The sequence below is a fragment of the Balaenoptera acutorostrata genome, chromosome 2 (assembly GCF_949987535.1).
Source record: "Balaenoptera acutorostrata chromosome 2, mBalAcu1.1, whole genome shotgun sequence".
In the NCBI taxonomy this organism is placed as follows: Eukaryota; Metazoa; Chordata; class Mammalia; order Artiodactyla; family Balaenopteridae; genus Balaenoptera; species Balaenoptera acutorostrata.
In genome coordinates, this window is record NC_080065.1 from 123,290,538 (window position 1) to 123,314,219 (window position 23,682).

A 23,682-nucleotide genomic window follows, 5' to 3' on the forward strand; every position below is an offset into this window, starting at 1 on the left:
CTGAGCTCGCGCGCCTCAACTAGAGCCCACGTGCCACAAACTACAGAGCCCAGGTGCCCTGGAGCCTGCGCGCCACAACTAGAGAAGAGAAAACCTGCACGCCACAACTAGAGGGAAGCCCGCGCACCGCAACTGCAACAAAAGATCCCGCGTGCCGCAACTAAGACCCGACGCAGCCAAAAATAAATTAAATAAATAAATAAAGACATCTTTTTTAAAAAATCACCGTCATAATAACAGCTAACACAGAATGTTCACTATGTTGCAAGGACTCATAAAATATCTAAGGAATAGCTATTGTTATTATTATTATGCAACATGTTGTTTAAATTAGCAATTCTACTTCTAGGAATTAATTCTATAGAAATAATTGTAAATATGCACAAGTACTTAACAACAGTAATACATGTGCTGTCACTGTTCTAAGCATTTAACTTATTAATCCTCTTAACAAGCCAGCAAGACTGGAACTATTATTAGCCTCATTTTATGGTTGACAAAAGTGAGGTTGGGGATATTAAGGAACTTGCCCAGGTTCACAGCTAGTCAGCACTGGAGCCAAGATTTGCAACCAGGCTGCCTGGCTCCAGAGTCTATGCTTGTGACCACTGTGCTATACTGCTCCGCACATAACCACTGCAGGTATTACTTATTTGAGGGATTGGAAAACCTAGACATCCAACAACAGGGAACTGTTTTAAAAAGAACAAAAATAGAATATCATTCATCCACTTAAAATGAAGTTGTAGAACAGTAACATAAAAAATTTGTTCAACATAATGTTAAGAATAAAAATCTGGTTGAACACGTACACTACTATATATAAGACAGATAAACAAGGGCCTACTGTATATAGCACAGGGCACTCTACCTAATATTCTGTGATAACCTATATGAGAAAAGAATCTAAAAAAGAATGAATATATGTATATGTATAACTGAATCACTTTGCTGTACACCTGAAACTAACACAACATTGTAAATCAACTGTACTCCAATAAAATTAAAATATTTTTTAAAAAAATAAAAATAAAACAAAAATAAAAATCACCCATAGGAAAAAAAATCTGGTTGAGACATATATTTTAGAGAAAAAACAGATCTCCTAAGGGTTAACAATGGTTAGCACTGTGACTTTTTGCTCACCTGTATTTTTTAAATGTTCTATAATATATTCTTTTTACAAAAAATTTACAAATTTTTAAAGAAAAATTTAAAGGGTTTAAATTAAAAGAAAAACGAAAGGGAAATCCATGCCTAAACCTGAACTAAAATTTTCCCAACCAAAACATAAACAGATTGTGGTCCATTTGAAAAAATCAAAAAGAGGAAGAACAAGACTGTGATGCTTAATATTATATGTCAACTTAACCAGGCTAAGTGATGCCCAGATGATAGCTGATAAAATATTATTTGTGGGTGTGTCTGCAAAGGTTTCTCTAGAAGAGATTAGCCTTTGAACTGGTAGACTGAGAAAAGATCTCTTTCACCAGTGTAGGTGGGCATCATCTAATCCACAGAGGGCTTGAATAGAACAAAAAGGTGGAGGAAGGGTGAATTCTCTCTTTCTCTTCTTGAGCTGTACTGGCCATCTTCTCCTGCCCTCAGACACCGAAGCTCTTGGTTCTTGGGCCTTTGGACCGCAAGACATACTCCACTGGCTCTTGTTTCTCAGGCCTTCAAATTTGGACTGAATTATACCACTGGCTTTCCTGGTTCTCCAGCTTGTAGACAGCAGATTGTGGCAATTCTCGTCCTCCACAATCATGTGAGTTAACTCCTATGATAAATCTCCTCTTACATATCTGTGTCTATATATCTGGTTTTCCAGAGAAACAGAAGCAATACATATATATAAATAATATAATAATAATAGATATATAAATAGATATATTATTGGTTCTGTTTCTCTGAAAAACCCTGACTCATACAAAGATTATTCACTTAAATTTCAGCAAAGGACCAGTGTTTTCCAAAATAAGTTTCACAGAACACTCGGTCTACACAAAACAACAACAACCGAAGAGGATTCAAAACCATGTGGGAAACCCTCAGTTAGACAAGTTTATTGTATGACTTCTCAGAGATTTTAATATGCCTAAATATATTATGAATCTTGGGGGGTGGGTATAGCAGTTTTATATAGCATTTTTCAAACTCATTTTGTTACAGATCTCTTTTTTCCCCACAGAGCATCTTGAGGAAATGTTCCTCAGAACAGCCTTGGCAAACGCTGACTTATACAAAAGAGAAGCAGCAGGACTGTTGGAGGAGGTTAAATCCAAGTTGATGCTTTTGAGGAAAGATGCAAAAATGTGGTAACTTGCAAAAGAAGGAACAGACATTACAGGATTTTTTTTAGGTATTTAAGAAAAAGAAAAAATGCTAATAATATAAAGTGAGGGTTGGGGGAATTCTGTGTGCATATCTATTTCCTGAGCTCTACCTTTAAGCAGTTACTACAGTTGGCTAAACCAGGCAGTCTTTTCCCCCCAGTTTTATTGAGCTATAATTGACATATAACATTGTGTAAGTTTAAGGCATATAATGTGATGATTTGATATATATTGTGAAATAATTACCACAATAAGGTAATACATCTATCATCTCACATAGTTACCATTTATTTTTTGTGGTGAGAACATTTAAGATCTACTCTCTTAGCAACTTTCAAGTATGCAATACAGTACTGCTAACTATAATCACCACATTGTACATTAGATCCCCAGAACTTATTCCTTTTAAAACTGGAGGTTTGTACCCTCTGACCAACATCTCCCATTTCCCACAACCCCCAGTTCCTGACAACCACTAACCTATTCTTTTTCTGTGAGTTTGGCTTTTTTAGATTTCACATATAAATGAGATCATACAGTATTTGTCTTTCTCTGTCTGACTTACTTCACTGAATACAGTGCCCTCGAGGTTCATCCATGTTGTTGCAAATGACAGGATTTCCTCTTTTTTATGGCTGAATAATATTCCATTGTGTATATATACCACATCTTCTTTATCCATTCATCCACTGACCAACACTTAGGTTGTGTTCATGTCTTGGCTACTGTGAATAATGCTGCAATGAACATGGGAGTGCAAATATCTCTTCGAGATAGTGATTTCATTTCCTTCAGATATATGCCCAGAAGTGTGATTGCTACATTGCATAGCAGATCAATTTTTTTTTTTCATTTATTTAATTTTTGGCTGCATTGGGTCTTCGCTGCTGCATGCGGGTTTTCTCTAGTTGCTTAGAGCGGGGGCTACTCTTTGTTGCGGTGTGCAGGCTTCTCACTGCGGTGGCTTCTCTTGTTGCAGAGCAAGGGCTCTAGGCGCACGGGCTTCAGTAGTTGTGGCACACGGGCTTCAGTAGTTGTGGCTCACGGGCTCTAGAGTGCAGGCTCAGTAGTTGTGGTGCATGGGCTCAGTTGCTCTGCAGCATGTGGGATCTTCCCGGACCAGGGATCGAACCCATGTCCCCTGCAGTGGCAGGCAGATTCTTAACCACTGCACCACCAGGGAAGCCCACAGATCAATTTTTAATTTTTTGAGGAACCTCCATATTGTTTTCCATAGTGGCTGTACCAATTTACATTCCTACCAATAGCGCACAAGGGTTCCCTTTTCTCCACGGCCTCACAAGCACTTGTTATCTCTTGTGTGTTTTTATTTGTTTGTCTGTTTTTGTTTGTTCGTTTGATAATAGCCATTCTAACAGGTGTGAGGTGATACCTCATTGTGATTTTGATTTGAATTTCCCTGATGATTAGTGATGTTGATCCCCTTTCCACGCACTTGTTGGCCATTTGGGTATCTTCTTTGCAAAAATGTTTATTCAGGTCCTTTGCCCATTTTTAATCATTTTTTTCTACTGAGTTCCAAGCATTCCTTATGTGTTTTGGATATTAACCCTTCATAAAATTTATGGTTTGCCAGTATTTTCTCCCTTTCATAGGTTGCCTTTTCATTTTGTTGATGATTTCCTTTGCTGTGAAGGAGCTTTTCAGTTTGATGAAGTCTCACTTGTTTCTTTTTTTCCCCTGTTTTCTTCCAGGAGTTTTATGGTTTCAGGTCTTAACATTTAGGTCTTTAATCCATTTTGAGTTAATTTTTGTAAGTGGTGTAAGATAGGAGTCCAATGTCATTCTTTCACATGTGGATGTCCAGTTATCCTAACACCATTTGATGAAAGACTATCCTTTCCCCATTAAGTATTCTTGGTTCCTCTGTAAATAGTAGTTGACCATATACATGTGGGTTTATTTCTGGGCTCTCAATTCTGTTCCACTGGTCTATATGTCTATACCATACTGTTCTGATTACCATAGTTTTGTCATATACAGTTGACCCCTGAACAACATGGGGGTTAGGGGAGCAAACTCCTCCTTCCCCATGCAGTCGAAAATCCACGTATAACTTTTCCATATCCACAATTCCACATCCAGGATTCAACCAACCACAGATAGTGTAGTACAAGAGCAGTTAATGTCAAAAATCCAGGTAAGTGGACCCTTGCAGTTCAAACCCATGTTGTTCAAGGGCCAACTGTAGTTTGAAATCAGAGAGTGTGATGTCTCCAAACTTTGCTCTTCTTTTACAAGATTGCTTTGGCTATTTAGGGTCTTTTGTGGTTCCATACAAATTTTAGGATTGTTTTTTCTATTTCTGTGGAAAATGTCATTGGAATTTTGATAGGACTGAACTGAATCTATAGATGGCTTTGGAGAGTATGGACATTTTAACAATATTAATTCTCTCAATCCACGAGTATGTGATATCTTTCCATTTATCTGTGTCTCTTCTTCAATCTCTTTCATCAATGTCTTATGGTTTTCAGTGTACAGATCTTTCACCTTCTTGGTTAAATTTATTCCTAATATTTTATTGCTTTGACACTATTGTAAATGAGATTGTTTTATTTCTTTTTCAGATAGTTTGTTATTGTATAGAAATGAAACTGACTTTTGTATGTTGATTTTGTATCCTGCAACTTTACCAAATTTGTTTTTAAGTTCTAACAGTTTTTTGGTGGAGTCTTTTAGGGTTTTTTATATATAGGATCATGTTATCTGCAAACAGAGATGATTTTACTTCTTCTTTCTAATTTGGATGCCTTTTATTTCTTTTTCTTGCCTAACTGCTCTGGCTAGAACTTCCAGTACTATGTTCAAAAAGAAGGGTGAAAGTGGGCACCCTTTTCTTTTTCCTGACCTCAGAGAAAAAGCTTTCAAACTTTCACCATTATGATATTAGCTGTGGGTTTGTCATACAGGGCTTTTAACATGTTGAGGTATGATCCTTCTATACCCAATTTGTTGGGAGTCTTTTATTATGAAAGGATGTTGAATTTTGTCAAACAGCTTTTCTGCATCTATTGAAAGGATCTTATGATTTTTATCCTTCATTCTATGAATGTGGTGTATCACATTTATTGATTTCATTATCTTGAACCACCCTTGCATCCCAGAGATAAATCTCACTTGATCATGGTATATGACCCTTTTATCAGATCATATTTTACCAGATCATACATATACTGTTTGCTAGAATTTTGTTGAGAATTTTTGCATCAATATTTATCAGGGATATTGGCCTACAGTTTTCTTTTCTTGTAGTGTCCTTAGCTGGCTTTGGTATCAGAGTAATGCTGGTAATGAGTTTGGGAGTATTCCCTCCTCCTCAAGTTTTGGGAAGAGTATGAGAAGGACTAGTGTTAATTATTCTTTGAAAGTTTGGTAGAATTCACCAGTGAAACCATCTGGTCATGCTTTTCTTTGTTGAGAGATTTTTGATTACCAATTCAATCTCCTCAATCATTACTGGTTTGTTCAGATTTTCTACTTCTTGATTCAGCCTTCATAGTTTATATGCTTCAAGGAATTTATCCATTTCTTCTAGGTTATCCAATTTGTTGGTATATAATTCTTCATAGTGGCCTCTTGTAATGATTTGTATTTCTGTGATAACAGTTGTAACGTCTCCTCTTTCATTTATAATTGTGAGTCCTCTCTCTTTTTAATTAATTAATTTTATTTTATTTATTTTTGGCTGTGTTGGGTCTTCGTTTCTGTGCGAGGGCTTTCTCCAGTTGCGGCGAGCGGGGGCCACTCTTCATCGCGGTGCGCGGGCCTCTCACTATCGCGGCCTCTCTAGTTGCAGAGCACAGGCTCCAGACGCGCAGGCTCAGTAGTTGTGGCTCACGGGCCTAGTTGCTCCGCGGCATGTGGGATCTTCCCAGACCAGGGCTCGAACCCGTGTCCCCTGCATTGGCAGGCAGATTCTCAACCACTGCGCCACCAGGGAAGCCCCTCTCTCTTTTTATCTTGGTTAGCTTAGCTAAAGATTTGTCAATTTTGTTTATCTTTTCAAAGAAACAGCTCTTAGTTTCATTGATTTTTTTCCTATTGTCTTTCTAGTCTCTATTTCATTTTATCTAATCTTTATTATTTCTTTCCTTCTGCTAAATTTGAGCTTAGATTGAACTTCTTTTTCTAATTCCTCGAGGTGTAAAGTTAGGTTGTTTATTTGGAGACCTGAAGTCTTAAATCAGACAAAGGACAAAAGCCATACTCAAGGGAACTAAATGAGGAACTTCAACAGTGTCTAGGGAACACAACACAAACTCTTTAGTGACAAAAGAGAATTAGGATTGAACGTTAGCACTGCCCACTGCCTAAAACAACTATGGATGGAGCTTCTAGGAAATCTGGCAGGAAGCCTAATAAAAATTGATCAGTAGGGCTTCCCTGGTGACGCAGTGGTTAAGAATCTGCCTGCCAATGCAGGGGACATGGGTTCAAGCCCTGGTCCGGGAAGATCCCACATGCCACAGAGCAACAAAGCCCGTGCACCACAACTACTGAGCCTGCGCTCTAGAGCCCGTGCTCCGCAACAAGAGAAGCCACCGCAAGGAGAAGCCCGTGCACCACAACAAAGAGCAGCCCCCGCTTGCCGCAACTAGAGAAAGCCCATGCACAGCAATGAAGGCCCAACGCAGTCAAAAATAAAATAAATAAATTTAAAAAATTTTGATCAGTAGGGCCTAAGACAAATCTAATTTAACTTGGTTTTTAATGCCAAAGACTAGGCCTTGCAGAAAGGAGAAATGAGTAAATGAATATAGAATTTTTTTTTTAATATAGAATTTTTGTTTACAAGTAGTTTAAGCCCCTACCCAAAAAACACATCTTCAGCTATATGTGCTTTTGCTCATGCCATTTTCTCTGGCTGGAAGACTTTCCCCTAACCTTACCACTTTTCATTTCTCTAACTCTTACTTGTTCTTCAGAATTTAGCTCAAGCATCTTCCCCTTTAGGAAGTGTTCTCCAAAGTTGCGGTTTGACATGCTTGCTTTCACGACACCCTTTAAGAAACTAACAATTATTGCATACCTACCACCTGGCAGGCACCTAATGCAGTTTTCCTTCATAACACCTATTTGTACTGTAGAAAGACCATTTTCATTGACTTATCATCATTTTTTACCTTGCACCCTCACCCACACATCCCAGAGCCTAGCCAGTATGTCTGGGCATCTTTGGTGGCTAACTCAAAGCTCCTATGAAGTACGAGGCGCTAGAGATTAAAATGATTCAGAAGTTGCCCCTGCCCTCAGGGAACACATGAACTACAAAGAGGGTATAAACAGTTACAACTCACAATAGGAAGAAATATGCGGTAAATAATGGCATGGGCACAACAGAAACATGAAAAGATGCTCAATATCTCTAATTATTAGAGAAATGCAAATCAAAACTATAATGAGGCATCACCTCACACCAGTCGGAATGGCCATCATCAAAAAATCTACAAATAATAAATGCTGGAGAGGGTGTGGAGAAAAGGGAACCCTCCTACACTGTTGGTGGGAATGTAAATTGGTACAGCCACTATGGAGAACAGTATGAAATTTCCTTAAAAAAATAGAAATAGAGCTACCATATGATCCAGCAATCCCACTCCTGGGCATATATCTGGAAAAGATGAAAACTCTAGTTCAAAAAGATACATGCACCCCAATGTTCACAGCAGCACTATTTACAATAGCCAAGATATGGAAGCAACCTAAATGTCCATTGACAGATGAAGGGGTAAAGAAGATATGGTATATATATACTATATATATATATATATATATATATATATATATATATGATATAGATATAGATAAATATATATACACCATCATTTTTTACATATATATATATATATATATATATATATATATATATATATATAAATGGAATACTACTCAACCATAAAAAAATAATGAAATAATGCCATTTGCAGCAACAGGGATGGACCTAGAGATTATCATACTAAGTGAAGTAAGTCAGACAGAGAAAGCTAAATATCACATGATATCACTTATATGTGGAATCTAAACTAATGATCCACATGAACTTATTTACAAACGAGAAATAGACTCACAGACATAGAAAACAAACTTATGTTTACCAAAAGCAAAGGGTGGGGGAGAGACAAATTAGGAGTTTGGGATTAACAGATACACACTACTATATATAAAACAGATAAACAAGATTTACTGTATAGCACATGGAACAATATTCAATATCTTGTAATAATCTATAATGGAAAAGAATCTGAAAAAGAATATATATATATAACTGAATCACTTTGCTGTACACCTGAAACTATCACAACATTGTAAATCAATCGTATTTCAATAAAAAGATAACAAATAATGCCATGGGCGAAGGAAGCTTCTGAGCTCTCTGATAAAGAAGAGATTGTATGCACAGCCTTCGTACAGAAAAACACGTTCAGTGCCCTGAACCTGTCGTCCCTCAACAAAGCTCAGCAAACATGCACATTGACCTTACAAATACCCTGCGCACCCCTCACTGTTTAGCTCAGTGAGGATGAGTGCTTCTGCATTTCATTTCTTTCTTTATAGAGTTAAACTGCATTTTAGAAGCTACGTATTCTTCCATTCATGTGGTTGTCTTGACAAAGACAAAAGTTCAGACCAAAGCATGAGAGAGGGAGGCCCAAAGAAAATGCCTGGCATCCACAATCTTTAATCTGCAATTGTGTGTAGGTGTTGCAATCATTCTATTACTGGCCTTCATGCAGCTGGTTCAGTTGGAAATCAAGTTTATGAACAGAACTGCTGTAACCATAATGGATTTTTGTCCCCAGTGATTAAGCACTGAAACAATAGGTGTTAAATAAATACAAAGGAAAGAGAGAGATTTGAGGAAGCCATTCTGTCTCTATCAGAGTTTGAAAGGGAAAGCCAACTGACGAGTGTGGGTGAGGAAGAGTCAGACTTCACTGGTTGGTGGTGTTCTGACCTTTGTTCTCAGTCCCTGATGACGCTCACCCAGCAAGTTCCTTCCAAAAGGGCATGAGCAAAATAGGAAAAGTACCTCCGCAGTTCATTCATAACCTTGAACGCCTTCCCCATGTGGGCAGGGTTGACAGTGATCGTCCTCTGGTTCTTTTCGTCATCCCCAGCCTGTATTGGGGGCTGGGAGCTCAGCTTGATGCTGTGAACAGGAGGGGAGTGGGAAGGGAAAGAGAGGATCACATGTTGGTAAACTCGTTCATCCAACTGCCACAAACCCATGCATTTGCCCACCCACCAGGGGCATCTCTGTCAGCCTGTTCTCTTCACCACAGACCCAGCAGGGAAGGAAATCACTGGGTCAGGAATTTCTTCAGGATCTTCCAGTGCAAAATGCACCCCTCAGAAAATGCACCCCTCAGATCCGAGCTCAGCTTCTTCCATCAAGCACAGGTATAACTTTGTGGGAGGTCCTTATCCTCCATCTCTCCATCCCTAAAAGGGTAGGGGGTGAGGGGAGATTAAGCACTATACCACTCACTTCACAGGGATGTTGGTTCATTCAACAAACATTTAAAGGAGTTTACTATGTGCCAAGCACTGTATTTAAATTCAAGAGAAACACAACAATAAGGAAATCACAGACCTTGCTTTCACAAAGCTTAGAGTTCAGTGACAGAGAAAGCCAAGTAAACATTTCTCAGAAGCACAAAGGATAGGCAACTATCCCAGTGCTGGCAGGTTGAGGAAAAACTTGCTAGAAGCTGAGGAAAAACAGAAGTCTTAAGGAAGAGCAGAAATCAGCCAGGTAAAAAGGAAGGTGGGAAACAGCAGAGGAAACAATATGAACAAAGACCCAGAGAAAAGGAGTCAAGTATGTTCAAGCACTGGAAGTTCAGTAAAACTAAAGGAGAGTATCAAGAGAAAAGGTTAGAAGACTGAGCAGTCTTTTAAGTGTCATAAACAAAGCTAAGGAGTTTGGATTTCATTCTAAAACAATGAGAAGCCATCAGAGTTTTAAGCAAAGAAGTGGAGCAGGAAGTAGGTGAACACATTTGTGCTTTAGAAGGATCACATTGGCTACAGCATGGAGAACAGCAGCACAAGAGTGAAAGCTTTGGCAAAACCATAATCCCATAGAAAGACAAGGGATTGTAATGGTTATAAAAAGACTACCTATGTGGGCTAAATGAGCAGGTGGTGACCAGCAAGAGCCACCCATAATCTCAAAGCCCTCTATACCAAAGACAAAACACTCAGATTCCTATGGGATGCCAGCTAGATGCCCAATCACTCCTGAGCAACAAGTCTCAACTTGATGGTGGGGTGGGAAAGAAGAACCCAAAAAATGAGCAGGGAAAGGACCTTCTCCCCAAACTGATAAAACTATTCAGCTCCAAGTCAAGTCCAGGACATTGGAGTTATGTCTGTTTGGACCAGGTTAAGCTCTGCTTTGATAGTAGAAAAACAGAACCTTCTCCACTTGTGTAGATTTGGGGACCCACAGTTCACTCCAACTCTAAGACCCTGAGAGTAGCTTCCTTTGCCTTCCCCTAGTGGGCCTCTGTTGATGCTACCACCTAGCCTTGCAAATTGGCTCAAGATAGGCGTTGCTATGGTTAAGAAGAAGTTCTGGGGACCTGAGAGTCTCTCTCGATTTCACTCTGGGATTGGTAACCATTGGAACATTCCAATATAACCAGCATGCCAGACCCACAGCTTGTCTGACCAGGACAGATGCCTCTCCTGGCTTCCTTCCCACTTTCAGTTCAGCATGAAAATGTAAGCTACAGACCTCTGAACTTGGGAACTGCCTGCATTCTGGGTGCAAAGAAGTTAGCTGAGCACAGTATGATAAATATCAAGACGGATGATTAGAATCATGTGTTTAAAAAGGTGAAGAAAATCTCAAAACAGAGAATGTTATCAAGGAAGGGGAGAACCCAGTAAAGATAAAAAACTTCATATTAAAAATTCCACAAGTATAATTTCTTTTGTAGTTAGTGTCCTTCCCTACTCCATGCCAGACGGATATAAATTTCTATTTTATACTAAAAGTTTAACATTTTTGCTTTTGATATTTAAGCCCTTATTTTATCTGATGTTGATTTTTATGTCACTATATTAAATATGGATCTAATTTTTTCTTGTAAGTTCCATTTATTGCATACTTCTTCTTTTTCCCACTCACCTGTTATGCCACCTTTAGTCATATATCACAGAATGTTGAACATAAAGTGTGCTAATAAATATTCTTGTCATCTTCCTGCTTTTAAAAAAGATGTTTGTAGTGTTTCGTCACTGTGTGTTAATTTTAGGATTTCTGCAGATGGCCTTTATCAAATTAAGAAAACTCCCTTGTGTTTTATTTTTTAATCATAAAGTTAAACTGAATTTTATCAAATGTTTTTGTGAATCTAATGAGATGATCATACAGATTTTTCCCCTTAATCTTTTAATGTGGTATATGACATATATTTTCTAATACTACACTATACTTGCATTCCTGGAGTAAATTTAGAAACTGTAAAACACTGCACAAATATTCATTATAAATGTTGTCTTCAAACTGTAGAGAGACTTAAAAGACAGGAAGAGAAAATATAATCAGGTACTGATCAGGAACAACTGAAGGTTTCTGACAGAGAACTAGTAAGATTAGAGCTCATAAAAGCCCAGGGGACAGAAATTATTAGTTCTATTTTACATATATGGAAGAGATGTAGACCAAATAGAGCCATTTTGGAAGCACTGACAACAGCCTCCACTGTGACTAGTAACTGGGAAGCTTGCTCTCCCTTGTTGTGTTGGACTTTGCACTTTCCAGACTTCCAGAATGGTCCAGTGAGTTAAGTTTTGCCTCCTCTGTGAAGCCCTTTGAATACTTCAGTCCTAAGTGATCTCTGCCTTCCCTAAACCACTGTAGTATTTCTGGCCTGTAACTCAGTTGGCACATAGAATACTGACCTGTGTTTGAGTACCTTTTCATAGCACATATTTAGCCACCCAGCCCCCTCATGCTAGATTCGACATTCCTGGTGAGCAAGGACTGTGCGTCCAAGGACTCTCATACAGCCTAGCCTTCCCAGCATAGGGCCATGGCCACAGCAGGTCTTCATTACATCGTTCTCATCAATGAACTCTAATCTGAAGACCTCTCACTGTCCCCACAGTGGTAGACAGCACAGCAGAAAGGGATGGTCTACCCCAACCACTGCCCCCAACCCAACAATTTTAAAAAATGAAAGTAGAGCTGGTCTTCAGAGTTAAACTACAAATCAATACACACAAACTATTAATTATAAAAGTTACACATAAAAATACATAAACTCTAAACATCAGGCCCTTTTCATGGCACGCCACCTCCCACAGCCTTTTCTCCCACCCTCCCCTCTCCTCTAAAGTCCAGAGCCATGTATCCAGTGTCTGAATTGACTCCCCTACTTAGATTATTCACAGTAACTTATACTCAACTCATGCTCCCCACCCTCCCTCAAGCCTGCTCTTCTATCTATATTCTCGATCCCAGAGGTATAACCAACTACCCACTCACCTATCCAAGGCAGAAACTGGGATATCATCCTTGATATCTTCTTGCCTCCCTCTCTCTCTCTCACTTCACATATAACCACAAGTCCCATGGGTCCTAGGTCCTTTAATATCTCTCCACCCCATTCCCTTCTCACGGTCACTGCTACCATGACTTCAGTCCAGGACATCATGATCTCTCACCTGGGTTACTACGGTAACTTCCTCACAGACTCCAGAATGATCTTTACAGAATGTCATCGTGCGCATGGCACGTTCTATGTGAAACCTCTCACTGGTTCCTCACTGCATCCAGAATAAGTCTCAGAGACCCAGCCTGGCCCTGCATAATCTCATCATTGTCCTGAAGACTTCTTGTTACTGAGGTACTAAAATACTCACAATTGCCTTAATAAACCAGGCTCTTTTGCCCTATCCCCACCCACTGTCCCCTATGTCTAGCTCATTCCCACCAGCGCTTCAGACTTCTTGCTGAAGGTCTTCTCTATCATCCTCCACTACCCTGGACTAACTTGCCCTCTTCTGTGTTCCCACAGTACTCTGTGCTTCCCTCTGTATTATATTGTAGTTACCTCTTACTTCTCTGTGTCCTCTTACTCCTCTTACTTCTTCTCTCCCCTGCAGAGTGTGTGCTGGTAAATGTGTAACAGCTGGTTACAAAGAAGGGAGCCCTGATTTGTAACATTTGCCAATTTCCTTGGTGTAGATAGCTCCACCATGGCAGATTTCAAGCCACCAATGGGATCTCACTGAACACATGGAGTTGGGAAGAGATGTGCATTATACCACCATATAGTACTCCCACTACACAAGTATAATAGACATAATCTAAAGGGCATAGATATTAGCAAAATAATTAGAAAGTGATAAGTCTTTACTACACTTGTTTTTAATATAATTTATTAGTAAGTTACATAATTTAATTTTTAATAAGGGCTGTATTTAATAACTGACTCACAAAATGCTTAAAAATTTAACAAGCAGCTCCGGCAAGTGGGTGAGTGCTGGCTCTTGCACACCACTGCCCACCCTAGATTTTGAGCTCCATGAGAACCAGGATGGTGTCTTATTTCCCTCTATAGTCTTAGCCTCTGGCACATGGCATGTGCTGAATAAATGATTACTGAGTAACTGAATGGATGGATAAGTAAATGAGGTATAACGGTCAATTATTCCATCTTTCCTCACATCCCCTCATTAAAATAATTATAGCTTTATCCCTCTCAACTTCCCCCACCCTCCTCCCCATAGGAGGTGCTGGGGGGAGGGGAGGGGCATTCTTAGCCAGTCTAGTCCTCTGCATTGGTGATACAGTATCAGGAGGATGTGGAGGCGGGTGGAGAAGAGAAAGCCAGACTCAACTAGAGTAGAAGGAAGAAAGCAAGAAAGGTTGCTGCTTACTGTGTCAGTTCTTAGGCTCTTTCCATCACTAAGGAAAATCCAGGCAAAAAGTGGAAAGGAAAGGACAGTCGAAGGCATGTCAGCAAAGCAGGAGACATAAAAACCTCTGAGCATCCAGTTGTGCAGAAGCGTTTGGGGGATGTGCCAAACGAGGAGCTCCAGAGCATCCAGGGTGTGAGAGAATGGGGAGGAGAGGAAATGGGAGTCTAAGAAACGCTGCTGAGGGTTAAGGACTGCATCCCCACTACAAGTCTTCAAGAGATGCAAATAAAGTTCAGGCAGCGTGGGCCACACACACAGAGCGCAAGCACATTATGGTCAGGCTATAGATGAGACAGAATAAAGAGAGTCAAAGTCACCTAAAGAGGGCAACACAACTCTGAGTCGGAGTTAAGACTATGCCGAATGCATTAAAATCCCTCAACAAAAGTGTCCTTTAGAAAGGGAAATCGAAAAAAAAGAATCAGACTGAGAAAGCCCTTGGTCCAGCTCATCCAACACTATCTATGAAAGATATGATTTAATCATCGGACAATCATTTGGTTCAGCCTCAGGTCAGATCCCTGTTGTGGAACTTGAAACCTATAAACACTCAAATGCCCTAACTCAGTCCCCAGCTCGCAGTGGAGCCTCTTGATCAAGTTGGCCTCCCCAATGGTTCTCCTTCAGGAAGCAAGAAAGTGGTAGCGGGCCCTCAGGAACATCGTGCCAGTAATACTTTTCATCGCAAATTAATGAAGTGACACTCTGACTGCTGTACCTCAGTCATGATGAGTTCATCAGCATGACTCCACTTCTCCAAGTCTGGGCAGCAAAGGAAACTGACAAGAGAGGATTTCGGAACCTACCAGGCTCTGGGCAAACTGCAGATCTAGCATATTTCTCAATCCTAAACTTCAAGGACAAAATGACCAAATTTAGATTTCTGCATCTGGATGAAGGAAGGACCTGGCACTTGAAGATACCCAGGCTGCAGGATTCAGGGTGTGATGGTACAGTCCTGTCATCAAAAAACACCCCCTACACACAGGCTGCTATAGAGCTCCATATTCTCCTACACTTTCACAGTGCCACCTCAGTTCACAGCATCAGCTGATTCCCTGCAACAGGACACATGGACACAGGGAAGATATGTATCAGTAAGCTACAGCTCCTGGGTAACAGTAATAGTTAACATTTACTGAAAGCTTACTTTACCTCTACTACCTCATTTTATCTTCAGAACAACCCTATGAGGTATTATCTTCTGAGGCACTGAGATAAAACTTGTCCAAAAGTCCCACATAACTACTAAGTAGAGAACTGACACTCAAACCCAGGTCTGACTCCAGGGCCTATGCTCTTAATAGCAATGTCCACTGACTTGGGATAATGTCCACAGCCCATCGGCCAATGGGAGCTCAATCCTTATGATCCACTCTCTGAGGTTCTTCATGGTATGGCCAAACCAGGCTAAATGAAAAAGACTGAATCCCCTAGGACCTGTGACATAGCACTGTTTCACTCCACTGATTGTGGGGAACTGCATTATGTATGGGAGTTGATATTATTAATTATACAGAACTTAGAATTTCCACACAAGCCCATCATGATGCATCAAAGCTGGCCAGCAGCTGCTGCCATTCTTATAATGTGCTCCTTCATAAACAAGCTCAAGAACAGGTATGTTACTAATCACATTCCTAAGAGTCCAATTCACAGATAGGTTCCTTCAAAACCAGGCTGCATAAAAAATGTAAAACATAAGAGAAACACTTGAGTTCGGACAGATAAAATGAGACAAGGAGAGAGAAAGGCTAAAAGAAAACACAGCCTCATTATGTGGCATTTTGGAAGCTAAGCTTCTATTTGGTTTGACTAGGAGAGCTGAGCTCTTCCATGTGTGTGGTTTTGATAGAGGCTACAATAGACTTTCACAAGTTAAAAAGAGAAGTCCAGGAAAGTTGGGCCGAGAGTCTGAAAATCCTTTTAAATTATAAAAAGTTACAGATTTCTAACTTGACAACCATTGAACTTATTTGATAGGGAAAAAAAATATCTAAGAACAAAACACGTTCAAGTTATTTTTTACATAGTGCATTAATGCTTTTTTAAGTCTAACCTAGTTTTAGGGTTTATCCAGAATTTGAAAAAAATTAGGTCATTCTACAATGGCAAATTTCATCAAATAAAACACTTGCTTTAGAAAACTTACCCCAAAATGTTCTTGTCTGGATGTGTCTTAACAATCTAAAACGTAGCAAGGAGCAGAAGCCTAAAAACCCAAATCTGGGCGTGGGGAAATCAAGAGGTTTCTTTCAACTGACTTTGTTTTCTTGCAGTTGAAAACCTTGCTTCACCAAAAGGTATTTCCAAAATGGAAACTTTGGTTTCATTTATCATGGTTGAAATGCACATATGCTTCAGGCAGCAGTGATGCCCAAAAATTTCTACAGAAGTTTCCACCCATGCCTTCTAGGGGTGGGAGAGGGCTGAGAGGAAAAGAGAAAGGCTAGGACACTGAACATTTGCTCTTCCCTAGGTCTTGCCAGTGTCACACCTGGCATTGCAAAACTCAGCATTTGGAGAGCATTGGCTGTGTATGTCATGTTCTTTCAAAAAATATGCTCTATCTGTTCCTGATCAAGGATGGAAAGATAAGTTCCTGCAGTTCCAGGAGCAGGCTCTCCTCCATAAGGACGAGCCGTTCTCCCTTTGAGGACTGCTCACACAAGTTCACGGCACATTGCTGGGAGCGCAGTGCCCCTCACAATCAGGGGCATCCCGATGCTTCTGATGAAGAAAACCACCACAATTTTACGAAAAATGGACAACCAACTTCCCCTTTTTGTGAGGCTTCTTCCAAAAGTTGTGGTTCTCTGCAATTCTTGTGGATATGCCACAGACTTTGCCTGTAAATTTTTGTAACTGTGGTAAAATATATGTAACTTGAAATTTACCATTTTAACTATTTTTAAGAGTGTAATTCAGAGGCTTTAAGTACATTTATGTTCCTGTGCAACCATGCATTTCCAGAACTTTTTCATTTCCCCAAATTGAAACTCCATGCCCATTAAGCAATAACTCCCCATTTTTCTCTCTCCCCAGCCCCTGGCAACCACCATTCTACTTTCTGCCTCTATGAATTTGACCATTCTAGGTATCTCATATAAGTTGGGAATTTATCGTAATCCATCCACAAGGCTGATTTCCAGAACTTAAATTAAGTCCCAGTAGCCAGAGCTACTGTCATTTTCAATGTCTATCTGCTCTATACACACACACACACAATTTATCACTGTAGTGGCTGAGAGCTGGAGACCCTTTTCCTATGCAAAACAGAAGACAAAGTCATCTACCTCTGACTGATCAAGGCACAATGATTCTTCACAGAGGGAGATGGGAAACTTGGCATCAGAAGGTTCTGTAGAGAGCTGGAGCGCTTAGGGGATACTGCAAAGGTGAGTGTAAATTCACAGTTTCTTCTTAAGATTTTGGCCTGAACAAAGGAGTATCCAGTTCATGGTTCCAAACCACTAAAGCATCCAGATGCCTCAGGGTGTCTATAAAAAGGAGGACTAAGGTAGGTGCTGGTGAATCCTACAAGATGAAGTGCCACACCCTGTGTGCTATCTTACTGTGAGGAGACAAGTTTAGGTGGATGGGAGATGATGACCTGATAAGATCTCTCTAATTTTCTCATGGGAACGGTCCCACAAAATCTTCTTTGGATTATAAATATAGGAAGGCCCTAAAATTAGCCCTGGGTACTATCCAAGCACAAACCATGGAGTACAACAGGGCAATAGATGAACACCAACAATAACAGCAACTACCATTTACTGAGTACTCACGCTGTGCCTGAAAAACTTACTAGGTGCTTTATCTTAAATTGCCTCCTTTGATCTTCACAACAACTCTATGAGATATGGAAACAGTCCCTCTACACTGAAAAGGAAAATTAATTCTGAAAAAATGTGACACACTCAAGGTCATACAGTTTATGAAATAGATTTACTGCAAGCTCTATGTTACCCCAAAGCCCATGATTTTCGTACCCTCATGACAAAGAAAGAAAATTGTTCATTAGAAATCTCTTGGCTGAACATTTTTAATGCTTAAAAACAGCTCCAATTAAGCTTCAGCGGGTTAAGTGTGGAAGAACCAGACTCAGGATCCCTCCCGTCCCCAGAGGTCTGACATGTGATCCTAGGCCAGTCACTCAGCTTCTCTGGCCCTGAGTTTCCCAGGGAACTTGTGAAACAAGGCTACTTCCCCCTCTTCTGCCCCCACCTCAAAGCATTCCATGGGGTCAATTACCCGTGCTGAGATAATAAGGCTGATATCCAAGGATGAACCTATTGGCCAAAGGTTTCATTCGCCTCTCTCATGAGCTTCCTTTTTAGTTATCAGAGCTTCCCACAAAAGTTATCAGCTAATCAGCAAATAATTATCTAACACCTACTGTGTGTGCAGCCACATAGTAGTTAATGTGGAGTATTGAGAGATATAGGCAGCATCTTTGCCCTTGAGGACCTACCTCCCAGTTTGGGGACTTATATGAAACAAACGCACAAAAACATCTTGTGGGTGGGCCTATTATTCAGTACCCAACTATGGAATTGGAATTAGGAAGAACATCTGCCAGAACCAGAAAAGCTTAGGTTTCCAAGACAAAGTGGAATTTTAAAACAGCCTTGATAGATGAATAACTTTTGGAAAAGTAGAAGCAAAAGGCATTCCAGGCAAAAACAAACTCTGGAAGCTAAGGATCTGAGACTGGATGGAGTACTGTACAGGATGGGTGATCACAAAAGAGACCCACAGATCTCTTGGTAGCGGTATGGGTGAGCAGTGGGAATGGAGACTGGAGCCAAATTTCACAAGACTTGAATGCCTGGCAGGGTAAGCTGGTCTTGGAGTGGGAACAAAAGGTAGTGAGCTTGGTGACCTGGTGAACACTGGAAGCTGCAAGGTTTCGATTTCTCTGCCTTTGATAGGAAAAACTAAAAGAACATGTGTAAAAACTAGGTGTTGTAATGCCAAAGACATCAGCCATCCCAGTTGAGAGGCACCAGAGTGTTGAAGAACAAGAGAGCTCCTGGGGGCAAGGACCCATTACATTTCTGAACACAAAACTGAGGACACAATAAGTACCCCAAAATGCTTGGGAAGCAGTACTTTGATCTGCTGCTGCTAGTTTGAAATGGACCTTTCAGCCCCAATATGTAAGCAAATCTAGAATCTCTAAACCTCCATTCACATCACTGCTGCCCTCTGTTGGCTACCAGACCAGTAAGAGAAGGTGGGGACACTGTGCACCTCTGTCCCGAGGAAGCAGGCTTTCAGATGCTCTGTCGGCCAGTGGCCACACAGAGTCCAACACTAAGCTCCTGTTGCAAAGGGCACTCAAGGAGAGGCTGTACCAGCACCACTCTCAGTCTAAAATGTCCCGATCTCTTCCTGGGAGTCACATCAAGAAATACAATCCCTGGGGGCCTCTTCAGACAAGAGGACACCAAACAATCATGCCAGTTCTAATGGGGTCTAGAGATGTTTAATGACATCATTCTGCCCCATGAGATGGGGCAAGATTTGGGACAATCCATGCAAAAGAAAGTGTACTGAGGTGCTCTCGAGACAGTGTTGACTTAGTGGAACCTGTTATCATTTAACCAGCTGGTTACCATCTGAATCAAACTGGCAATTCAGAGCAGCAGCCCTCCCTCCTCAGTTGTCCACTGCCGTGGCCTGACCGCTCTTGCAGTCTTCTCACCTCAAGGAAAATGGCAAGCCTTTTTCTCTACCAGCCGCAGACCCACAGAATGAAGAGGGGACATTTTAGCACACAGAGGAATGACCCGCCCCTGCACCACACTGAGCACCTTCACGATGAAAGAATCAGATCCTCAGATAACAGCTTAAAATTTATTAAAATGCATGTGCCTGCCGGGAAACAATCCCTCGTTAGTTAGATCCAGCTCAACAGAAATACTTAAATTCCCATCTGTTAATTTCTATTTCATAAAGAAACCCCTGATGGAAGGAGCAAGAGTTTCTCTAAAGAATATAACTTCCAGTATCATTTGTAAACTTTTCAATGCAAATGGAAGTCAGTTCAGAGCAAGTGTCACCTGAATGGATTTCTCTCCTTCTTACTTGAACTTGTGTGTGTATGCAGGTACACACATACACACACACACACACACTGTTAGGAAAGACATCAGCTTGGCATGCGTGTTGACGACTTGAGCACTTCAGAGTGAAAATGCAAGCACACTATGTCAGGCCAGCCCTGCTATGATATCAAAAAAACCCCACCAAAGAAAAACCACCCCGGGAAAGTAGCCAGGAAAGGGAAACGCCTCCTTGAAACAGCCTGATTCAGCCCATGCTGAAACTATTCCCGAACACCAGCCAGCAAGTCCCTTTTTTCAGGGTGCTCCGCTGCCCAGCAAACCCAGACCTGCCTCTGTGGAAGCCAGATCTCTGGGGAAAGGGGCTTCCCTGCTCTGACTGCTGCCCGCTGGGATCCATCAGTGACCAGGTCTTCCAACCCTGTCTAACCAATGCCAACGCAAAGCTGGTGGCTGCACCGCGAGCGCACACAAACACACACACACACACACACACACACACACACGCACACACTCAGGCGCGCGCGCGTGCGTGCGTGCACGCACGCACTTATACATAACATACCTTTCACCGTCCATTGTGTGAGGCCCAGCCAGGGTGGCAGCCGCTGAGCTGTGCATGCACTGGAGGATCCTAGCCCTGTTCTCGGTTCTCCCAGCCAACCAGCGGGAGATCTGATCAGCAACAGTGATTCAGCATGGCTGCAAATGAAGCCTCCTCCCCTCTTGATCCTCCTTCCTCTTACTCGCGGCAGCTTCTACCGCAGAAGCAGCAGCAGCAGAAAATGTCTTACCCAGAGCTCCCTGCAGCCCTTTCAGCTGCTAAAAGCAGCAACCCACTTGCTCCCCCTCCCCCACAGGCTTGCTGCTCCTCCGTCTCCTAGGAACAGCGCAGCGCCAGCAACCCAAGTACAGTGCCACCTTTCCAGCCGCTTCCACATCTGCCCAGGCATCCCCAGCCCAGGCGACTAGCCCACCCCAGTGCCTCCTGCCTCCTCTGCCTAGACTGCAAAGACTCAGGCAGTCCCTCACTAGCCCAAGAAATACGGGCCCCCACCTCCTCCCCTGCCCCCATAGACTACGAGCCCGTCAGCCTGGTCAGATTGCTGGAATGAGGAGGCCCCTCTGTGGCTTACAGTGGACTTTATCCACCTGGGGAAATTGACTTGTAGGTCACAGCTCATTTTCCAATTCCTCCTCCCAAAACCTACAGCAGCTCTGAGAGTCTGATAGATGGAGAGAAGTTAGGGCAAAAGAGCCTGATAGAACTGAGAAGAACGCAGAGAGAAATTAGAAAAAGGGAACTGAAACAAACACTATTTTACTACAAGAGGCTAAACTGCAGTAAAACCACCACAATGGTACCACGTACATTTATTTCCCCAGGCCACACCAAAAGACCGCAAGTTCCATAGCACAACCCTAAAAATACCTTCTTAAAGTCTGTCGTGTTGAAATTTGACTTCAGCTGTGGCTCCAACCAGTAAGTCTCCCACTGAATCCCCATCTGCAGCCGAAGATCTCTCGCACCCTGTAATCTCTAGTTGCTGAGCCTCAATTTTGACCCACGTGATGCAAACACATAATCCTGGGGCACGCTGGAGGCCAGTCTGTACCTCATAGCCACAGTCAAGGGACATAGAGGAAATGGGGGCAATCAGCCACTGGCGTTTGGTTAGCCACAAAAATGGGTTAAGAAGCTTCCTTGATGCCTCAGAAAAATCATACAGGAGCATCTATATTCTGGGAATTCTCTGGGTCACATCTGTGCTTTTCAGGACCCGTACTACCACTAGCTGGTTGAGTGACTTTCAGTAAGTCTTTCCTCCACTCTGGACCTCAGCCCCTCATCCATAACATAGGGTCAGACTCTACAGTCCCTTTTGGCTCTAAAATCACATGATGCTAAAAATGTCTTAAATGTCCCATTTTTCTCCTCATTAGAGTAATCTGTAAGATTAAGAAGAAATTTTTACTGGACTCCAATGTTTTGAGGGGGCTTCAGGGAGGATAACGTGATGTATGTGTAAGTATGAGGGATGCTTAGTAAACCTACTATAGTTATAATTTTGACCTGATAAATGTCTTCACTGCCAGAAAGCCCTGAGACCATAGGGAGGGAAGCTGGACACTGAGGTAACAGAAACTAAGAGTAACTTAAACTTTATACAGCCTCCTGAACTCAAAGTGTCTAGCGTGTTACCCTTAAAAATAACCCCCAGCCCTTGACACCGCAATGTACTCTTAGATGAGGCCATTAGGCCACTACCCAAACTCATTCGTTCTCAAGTGAGAAGAGGCTCGGGTGATTTTATTTACAACCTATAGCCCTGTATCACAACTTCTTCCTTTCACAACAATACCCCTCCTATCTTTCTCCCTCTGCCCCTTCCTCTTCTAATCAGCCTGGTGGCGCTGCTCCAGATACTTCCTCTTGAGGTGAATCACAGGGACCAGAAGCTGAACATCACAAATAAGGAAACTGAATCCCAGAATCCGTGCCAGAGTGCAGACATCCACCAGGAAGACGAGTGGGTGATTCATAAAAGGGACACGAGAATAAGATGAGTCTCTCACAACTTCATACCCTCATTCACAACTTCACCATATAGGAAAGGATGTGGGGGAGACTCCCCTGGTGGTCCAGTGGTAAAGAATCCGCCTTCCAATGCAGGGGTTGCGGGTTCAATCCCTAGTCAGGGAACTAAGATCCCACATGCTGCAGGGCAACTAAGCCCACCTGCCACAACTATTGAGCTCACGCGCCTCAACGAGAGAGCCCACGTGCCCTAGAGCCTGCACGCCACAACTAGAGAGAGAAAACCCTCACACCACAACTAGAGAGAAGCCTGTGCACCACAACTAGAGAGACACCCAAGCAGACCACAGGCTATAAGGAAAAAAAGATCCCACATGCCTCAATAAAGATCCCATGTGTGGCAGCTAAGACCCGACACAGCCAAAAAAATAAATAAATAAGGAAAATAAATAAATTAAATAAATAAATATTTTTTAAAATAAATAATCCTGTTTATTAAAAAAAAAAAAAAAGGAAAGGGAGAAGTGTCACATCTAACAAACCAGAGAGAAAATTTTTAAAGATCAGAAAATACTGAAGGGCTGAGCATATTCAGGTTTCAACATACAACTACTGAGAGCCAGTATAAAATTTTTACACAATTTCCTTTGCAACCTACTTTTGCCAAGCTAACCAACGTCACTACAACGTATGTGTTGAAACCATACTGCTACCACCTGCTCACTTTATTCCCCACTCTATCCATGAGAGGTAAGCTGAACAGAGACTA

The 23,682-nt window shown here is 41.6% G+C and overlaps 1 protein-coding gene across 2 annotated transcripts in view; it reads right to left on the reverse strand.

Moving 5' to 3' along the window:
* KLHL3 (kelch like family member 3) overlaps positions 1 to 21,170 on the reverse strand; it is a 112,986-nt gene extending 91,816 nt beyond the window's left edge. For both annotated transcript variants that reach the window (XM_007172193.2, XM_057540268.1), the window contains exons 1-2: positions 20,940 to 21,170; positions 9,391 to 9,510 (exon numbers count right to left, since the gene is read on the reverse strand). In XM_007172193.2, coding sequence (XP_007172255.1) covers positions 9,391 to 9,510; positions 20,940 to 20,995 — 176 coding nt within the window. In that variant the 5' untranslated portion in view covers positions 20,996 to 21,170. The remainder of the gene's footprint in view (positions 1 to 9,390; positions 9,511 to 20,939) is intronic.
* Positions 21,171 to 23,682: the final 2,512 nt, after the last annotated feature.